Source organism: Myotis brandtii, unplaced genomic scaffold (genome assembly GCF_000412655.1).
Source record: "Myotis brandtii unplaced genomic scaffold, ASM41265v1 scaffold144, whole genome shotgun sequence".
In the NCBI taxonomy this organism is placed as follows: domain Eukaryota; kingdom Metazoa; phylum Chordata; class Mammalia; order Chiroptera; family Vespertilionidae; genus Myotis; species Myotis brandtii.
The window spans coordinates 1,399,757-1,408,404 of NW_005355159.1; the positions used below are offsets into that span (position 1 = coordinate 1,399,757).

The following is an 8,648-nucleotide window of genomic DNA, read 5'->3' on the forward strand; positions in this document are numbered from 1 at the left end:
TACCTCTGCACTTTACTTCCGCAGCTCCTCTGAGTCTCAGTGTGCTTTTCTCTTTCCTTCTAGTTGTAGAATTTCCACTCAGCCAGCCTTCCTGTAGTTCTGGATGATGTCCATTTTGTCTTTTTGTTGTATTTTTGAAGTTGTGGGATGCAGCAATTTCCGGTGTTTACCTATGCCGCCATCTTGTGTGTTTTTTTGTTTTTTTTTTTTTGCTGCTTCCACCTTTTGACCTTTGGGGATAATGCCAGTATGAATATGGGTGTACAAAAATCAGTTTGAGCCTGTTCAGCGTGACTTAGTAGTTGAGCGTCAAACTAGGAACCAGGAGGTCACGGTTCGATTACCTGTCAGGTAACATGCCTGGGTTGCAGGCTCAATCCCCAAGTGGGGGGTGTGCAAGAGGCAGCCAGTCAATGATTCTCTCATGATTGATGTGTCTATCTCTCTCTTCCTCTCACTTCCTCTCTGAAATCAATAAAAATATATTTTTTAAAAATCAATTTGAGTCCTGATATTTTTGTGTAACTATCCAGAAGTGGGATTGTTGTATCATATGGTAATTCAATGTTTTATTTTTTGAGAAATTGCCATACTCTTTTCCATAGTAGCTCTACCATTTTGCAGTATTGCACAAGGATTCCAGTTTCTTCATATCCTCACCAATACTTGTTGTTTTCTGTGGTTTTGATAATAGCCATCCTAATGAGTATTCAGGTATATCTTTTAGGGTAGTGTTTGATTTTCTTATTACCTAATTGCCTGGTGTACTGTCAATACAGAATAATTAACCAGCCAATTCTTGAAGTTTGTTATAGAGCAAAGTGTGATAGTTAGCTACTTTGTCTCTGGGGTCTTTAGAAACTCTATTTCTGAAAACTTGATCACCATATTGTTTATATATTTTAATTGCATGTATAATCTAATTTTCTTAAGTATAAAGCTAAACATACATAAACAATTTTTATGCAGCATTATTCATAATATTGAAAACTGAAAGCAATTCATGTGTGTGTGTACATACATTTATACAGAGGCGTACTATTGCCATTAAAAATAATATACAAAAATAAATAAATAATATACAGCCCTGGTCGAGTGTTTCTGTTGGAGCATCATCCCATGCACCAAAGGGTTGTGGGTTCCATCCCCAGTTGGGGAGTGTATGGGAGACAACCAATCAATGTTTCTCTCTCACATCGATGTTCCCCTCTCTCCCTCTCTCTAAAATTAATAAAAGCCCTAGCCCATTTGGCTCAGTTGATAGAGCATCAGCTTGCAGACTGAAGGGTTTTGGGTTCAATTCCGGTCAAAGGCACATACCTTGGTTGCAGGCTAAACCCGGGAGGCAACCCATTGATGTGTGTCTCTCTCTGTCTCTCCTTCTTCCTTCCACTCTCTAAAAATTAAAAATCAATGGAAAAATATCCTTGGGTGAGGATTAACCATAAATAAAGAAATTGATGGATAGATAGATAAAATTAATAAAAACATATCCTTGTGGGAGGATTTTTAAAAATAATATACAGTTTTACTTCCTGTCATGAAAAGATGTCATTCTCACATTGTTGAATTTAAAGACACATTTACAGAACAGCAAATGGAGCATGATCTCACTTATTTAAAAAATTTTTTAGTCTATTTTGTATATATAAGTAAATATTTGGAAGGACATTCACCAAAATGTTAATAGTGCTTCTCTGTAAAGGAATAGGGACTCATATTATTTTTAGTTTCTTCCTAATTTTTGTGTTTTTTGAAATTTTCTTCCTGAGCATATATTATTTTTCTAAAAATAATAAAACTTTATTAGCCCAAGTTCATAATAAAAAAAGCAGGAAATACATGCCGGTAGTTAATTAAAAAATTTGACATCTGGTTTCCTAGGATAATACATTTCAGGAGAACACTTGATGATGAGGGGGAGCTATCCTTGAATGATGGCTCATACAGAGTATTTTTTATTTAAATATCTATGGAAAGAATTATATGTAATTCGGTTTCATCTTCTCCCTAGCTGTGATTTCAGAGAGAAATTGTGGTAAGAAAATGCTATCATGTGTAGATATCATCTCTAAATTATTAAGTGATCTTATGGATGAAAAAAGTGAAGAGATAAAGAAGTACAAATTGGTAGTTACAGAATAGTTACCAGGATGTAAAGTACAGCATAGACAATATAGCCCATAATATTGTAATAACTATGTATGGTGTCAGATTGGTGTGAGGTTTATTGGGATGATCACTTGGTAACTTGTATAATGTTTGGTCATTGGGTTGTAATATAATAATGTATGTCAACTATAATTGAAAAATAAAAAATTATTTAAAGTAAAAAAAATAGTTAATAAATAAATAAATATTAAGTGATCTTAACTCTGGTTTGTGTTGAAAACCTAAGAATAGAAAAATTCCACTTGTCTAAATCTGATATATCTTTTTTGGGTTTCAGGAACCAATAAAATCACGTGCTCCACAGCTTCATTTAGAGTACAGGTTTTATAAACAGCTTGGCAGTGCAGGTAAGTGAAGGCTGTTTTCTCTATTTACTAAAATACAGATTACTGGAAGCCCTAAAATATGCACATTTTCTTAACTTTACTCTCATACCAGACACATATCTCCTCTGCTTGCTAGGTAAATAAATAAGCATAGATAGGTAAATAAACATAGTTAAAAAGCTACTTGCTCTTTGGCTCTTGGAGGAGCAGTTGAATTGATTGGGGATCTGTGATGCTGTTACTGTACCTGTAAACCAACCTTTGAAAGCTTTCACCCACTTGAAATATACCTGGTATGGAGTTTTGCTTTTTGGCAGTTTACTTATTCTCTTTCCATCTCTTTATGTATACCAACAGAAAAGAAGAGTGGTTGCTAATTTACAAGCTATATTTTACCATATTGAGACTATATGTCCATTTTAAAGACATACTATAAAATCCATGTTCTGAAATACCATAACACTATCATTTTATTCATTTTTCTCATTAATTTGGAAGACCTATCTAAATAATTGTAATAACCTATGATCTTTGAGGATTTAAAAAATTTAAGATTATAATTTTTTAAACATGCCTAAAAGCTCTAATTTTTTTTTAACCTAAAAGCTCTAATTTTTAAAATATCTTCCTGGTTTCCAGAAAAGTATCTTGACTTAGCAAATGTTACCAACCTTAAGGAGGTTGTACCTGTAGCATACTTCTCACAGAAGATTAAATCCTTCAGTGCTGGGATTCAGCATTGCTTGATATTAGTAGACATTCCTTTGCTTTGTGCTTTCCTCAGTGTGACAGTTTTATGTGAATGACTGAATGGTTTCTATTTCAAGTATCACTGTTGAAGGTACTATTGAAGGAATTTGAGTTACACTTCCTTAGAATATAGAGAATTCTATAAGAGCCTCTTGGTGTTATTAAAGTTGTTTTATACTCTGACCATGCAATAATCAGCCATAGTCATAACCAAAGCAAACGAGGATAGGCATTTGTCTTTCATTGAACCTAACAAGCATTCTTGCTCACAGTAGCCTCTTAGTATATACTATTTGTTCATTGATGGTATCCTTAAATATGGAGTGTGCCTGGCATAGGATTTAAGATTGCCAACTGAGTGCATAGAACTAAACTTTAAAGTTGGCTGTAACTTTCACCATGATATTTATCACAACTCACTTATGATAAACATATTTGTACATTTTTCAAAAATTTAGGGCACAGGTGAAAACATGATAGATTCAGCCTAACTTAGAAGTTTGAGTGGGCCTAAGGAAAATGATGAGGCCAGTTTGCAGAGGAATGAACCAGATCAGGCCAATGTTCCCTTTTCAATATGGAGCCCCCAAATCTAATGAACCTGTTAATAGGGATGACATCTGTGCTGCCGGGTTCATACTATCCCCAAATACAAGAGACAATTGCAGTCTTAGCCGGTTTGGCTCAGGGGATAGAGCGTCAGCCTGCGAACCAAAGGGTTCCGGGTTCGATTCCGGTCAAGGGCACGTACCTTGGTGGCAGGCTCCTCCCAGGCCCAGGCCCTGGTGGGGGTTGGTGCAGGAGGCAACCAATGTGTTTCTCTCTGTCTTTCCCTCTCTCTTCCACTCTCCCTAAAAATCAATGGAAAAAGATCCTCGAGTGAGGATTACCAAAAAAGAGAGAGAGAGAGAGAGAGAGAGAGAGAGAGAGAGAGAGAGAGCATTGCAGATTCTTGATGTTTTGGCATTCTACATGCACTGAAAATATTATTAAACTAGAAGCCCGGTGCACAGATTTGTGTACCAGTGGGGTCCCTCAGCCTGGCCTGCAGGATCGGGCTGAAACCAGCTTTCTGACATCCCCCAAGGGGTCCTGGATTGTGAGAGGGTGCATGCTAGGCCGAGGGACCCCACTGGTGCATGATTGGGGCTGGGGAGGGATGCGGGAGGGCTCCACAGCGTGTCCGACTTGTCTCACTCAGTCCCTATCAGCCAGACCCCACCAGCAAGCTAACCTACCAGTTGGAGCGTCTGCCCCCTGGTGGTCAGTGCACGTATTAGCGACTGGTTGACCGGTTGCGTCTTCCCCTGGTGGTCAGTGCACGTCACAGCGAGCAGTTGAACGGCCTTAGCATATCATTAGCATATTATGCTTTGATTGGTTGAACGGCCAACCAGACGACCGGACACTTAGCATGTTAGGCTTTTATTATATAGGACTAGAGGCCCGGTGCACAAAATTTGTGCATGGGGAGGCAGGGGTCCCTCAGCCCAGCCTGCACCCTCTCCAATCTGGGACCCCTCGGGGAACATCTGACTGCCGGTTTAGGCAGGATTGGGCCTAAACCGGCAGTCGGATATCCCTCTCACAATCCGGGACCGCTGGCTCCTAACTGCTCACCTGCCTGCCTGCCTGATCGCCCCTAACTGCCTCTGCCTCGGCCCCTGCCACTGTGGCTTTGTTCGGAAGGACGTCTGGAAGGATGTCCATTGTAATTAGCATATTACCCTTTTATTAGTATAGATAGGTAGATCATTGGATGGAGGGAGTCGATGGGAAAAAAGGGGGACATCTGTAATACTTTAAACAATAAAGATAACTTTGCTTTAAATTTTTAAAAAATTGCCTTTCATCTCTAGCTGGTTAGGCTCAGTGGATAAAGCATCGACCTGCAGACTGAAGGGTCCCAGGTTCGATTGCAGTCAAGGGCACATGCCCGGGTTGTGGGCTCGATCCCCAGTAAGGGGCGTGCAGGAGGCAGCCAATCAATGATTCTCATCATTGATGTTTCAACCTCTCTCCCTCTCCCTTCCTCTGTGAAATCAATCTTACTGCATAAAACAGCTTACTATTTCACAATTTGCTATTTAGTTCCTATAAGAAGGTGTTTAGAAAGAAAGGGAACAAGGTATTGCATCACTTTGTTATCATTGGTTGAACTTATGCCTGAAACTGTTAACACACAGCTCAAAGAAATGGGGACAGAAACCAGTTGCTTGGTGATGGAGGAAGGTAAGAGAAAGACCATAAAGCCATTGCTGCTGTTGAGTGGTAGAGGGGGCAGCGTATAACAGTTGTTACAAATGCCTCTGAGCTGGTAACAGAGGGCTCAACAGCGTTCCATGGAAATAAAAAAGGCAAAATTTTGGCCCAAATTTGAAGAACCTCCAATGCTCTGGGATTTCCAACAATGAATTACCTTAAAGAGCAATAAATTCTATGGCTAGGAGTAGTCAAACAGAGATGGATGACCAATTGTTAAGAAGCAATTTTTTAAAATATATTTTTATTTGTTTCAGAGAGGAAGGAAGAGGGAGAGAGAGATATAAACATCAATGATTAGAAGCACTGATCTGCTGCTTCCTGCACAACCCCTACTGGGGATCAAGCCTACAACCAGGCATGTGCCCTAATGGGGAATCAAACCTTGACCTCCTGGTTCATAGGTTGGCACTCAACCACTGAGCCATGCCAGGCAGACTGTAAGAAGCAACTCTTGCCCTGCAGCAGTGGCTTTATGGTCTTACTCTTACCTTCCTCCATCACCAAGCAACTGGTTTCTGTCCCCATTTCTTTGAGCTGTGTGTTAACGTTTTCAAGCCTAAGTTCAACAACTGATAGTAAAGTGATGCAATACCTTGTTCCCTTTCTTTCTGAACCCCTTCTTTAGGAACTAAAAAGCAAATTGTGAACCGAAGTAAGCTGTTTTATGTAATAAGATTGATTTCCTGTCTCTTAGAGGGAGGGCAGTTTCCAGGCAGAAGTTGAACAGTTATACATTCTGGATGTTGTGAGGCCAATTTGTGCACTGGCTAAAAAGTTAGACTACATTACCTTTTTTTGTTAATCCTCATCCAAGGATATTTTTCTATTATTTTTAATTTTTAGAGAGAGTGGAAGGGAGGAGGAGAGACAGAGAGAGAGACACATCGATTGTTTGCCTTCCACATATGCCCAGACCAGGGCATTGAGTCTGCAACCGAGGTATTTGTCCTTGACTGGAATCAACCTGGGACCCTTCAGTCTGAGGGCTAACACTCTATCCAGTGGCCAAACTGACTAGGGCCTAGAATACATGACTTTTAAAGACCTATTTGAACTCTAAGATTGTATTAAAAAAAACTTTTTAAAAAATATATTTTTTTTATTTCAGAGAGGAAGGAAGAGGGAGAGATAGAAACATCAATGATGAGAATCATTGATTGGCCGCCTCCTGCATGCCTCTTACTGGGGATTTAGTCTGCAACTTGAGCATGTGCCCTTGACTGGAATCAAACCCAGGACCTTTCAGTCCACAGGCCAACGCTCTAGTCACTGAACCAAACCGACAAGGGTAGTAAAAACTCTTAAAAGCCCTAGCCGGTTTGGCTCAGTGGACAGAGTGTCAGCCTGTGGACTGAAGGGTCCTGGGTTCGATTCTGGTCAAGGGCACATGCCTGGGTTGTGGGCTCGGTCCCCAGTAGGGGGCCTGCAGGAGGCAGCGGATCAGTGATTCTCTCTCATCATTGATGTTTCTATCTCTCTCTCTTCCCTTCCTCTCTGAAATAAATATACATTTTTTTAAAAAAAAAGAAACTAAAAAACCCCAAAAAACTCTTAAAGACCACATATTACTGTATAAGAAACATCATGACACAGATATATATTATACCTGATATCTTCCTCAGTTTCAGAAAATATAAACATATTTTTTTAGAATTTAATTATATTATAAATATAACCCTGGCAAAATGGACATCCAATGAGCCATGAATCAAAATGGGGATATTATCTAGTGTTTCCCATCATTGGATGGCTGGGGGCAAGGTAGGTTTTTATTTGCAAATTATGGTTTGAACATGGGATTACTGGAGAATTTCTAAATTTATTATGAGAAAAACTTTTAAATGTGACTCTAACTATATGTAATTGACTATGAGAAATGTTATTTTTCCCTGATTATTGGAAAGTCAGAGTTTTATATGTTCTCTGTTTCTAAACCAAATACATTCTTCAGTTCTGCTTCATTCCTTCTTACATCATTGTGTTTTGATTTTTCAAGGTACAATAGACTTTGGCATTGGACATAATTATGCTTTTCAGATGTAGTTTCTATAGGTTGTTCTGAGTACACAAGATTAGGAGTCAGGGACTTAAATATTGACTCTGGATTCCCTGGAACTTGCCTGCCCTGCTGGTAGTTTTAGTATTGGTTTGGTACAATGATCCAGCTTCACAAGAAAGAACAGCAGTATTTCATTTTGGTAATTAAAGCTGTAAGCCTTGGAATCAGCAGAAGAAAGCACCCTGTGAGTTGTAACCATCTTTCTTATTTTTCTTATCATTTTCTTCAGTCATCAGTGTTGTGTTAATTGTATGATAGTCACCATGGTAAGTCTCAAACTTACTTTCCTGTTATGGGAATGTTTTTATGCTCTCAGAGTCCTTTTACTTAAGAGAGTATATACATAGTCAACTTAACATTTTCCCAGCTCACAGCTGTTTTATCCCATACTAGAGGCCCGGTACACAAAATTCGTCCATGGGTAAGGTCCCTAGACCTGGCCAGCAATCAGGGCCGATCGGGGCTTTCCAGCTGCCGACCAGGGCCTCCCTTCTGGCTGTTGGCCAGGGCCTCCCTTCCTTGGCTGCTGGCTGCTGGCCAGGGCCTGCCTTCATTCTGTGCCACCCCCTGGTGGTGAGCGCACGTCATAGCAAGCAATCGGTCTCCCGGTTGAACTCCGGTAGGGAAAATTTGCATATTAGGCATACACACACACACACACGCATGCACACTAGTGGCCTGGTGCACGAAATTCGTGCACATTAAAATGGGATTAGAGGAGAAAACCAAGATGGCGGCATAGGTAAACACGGAAGTTTGCTGCCTCGAACAACCACTTCAAAAATACAACTAAAAGACGGAACGGACATCATCATCCAGAACCACAGGAAGGCTGGCTGAGTGGATGTTCTACAACTAGGAGGAAAGAGAAAAACATACCGAGGCTCGGAGGAGGCGCAGTGCTGAAGTAAAATACTAAGGTGCGGAGTGCATGTGGAGCGGACTGGCAGCTGAGGGCGCGGTTGTCGTTTTCAATCGGGAGGGAGTCTCAGGCTCTGAGCTCCAGTTCCGGGCGAGTCTCTAGGGACCCAGACTCATACGGGAGAAGCGGGACTGTCTGGCATCGGTCAGAACCC

At 40.3% G+C, this 8,648-nt stretch overlaps 1 protein-coding gene across 6 annotated transcripts in view; it reads left to right on the forward strand.

The window, feature by feature from the left end:
• CSNK1G1 (casein kinase 1, gamma 1) overlaps positions 1–8,648 on the forward strand; it is a 151,073-nt gene that overhangs the window by 68,701 nt on the left and 73,724 nt on the right. For all 6 annotated transcript variants that reach the window (XR_001361075.1, XM_005861063.2, XM_005861065.2 and 3 more), the window contains exon 4: positions 2,450–2,519. Coding sequence is in view for 5 of the 6 variants with exons in the window: in XM_005861063.2 (XP_005861125.1) it covers positions 2,450–2,519 (70 nt within the window). In the remaining variant the exon portion in view is untranslated. The remainder of the gene's footprint in view (positions 1–2,449; positions 2,520–8,648) is intronic.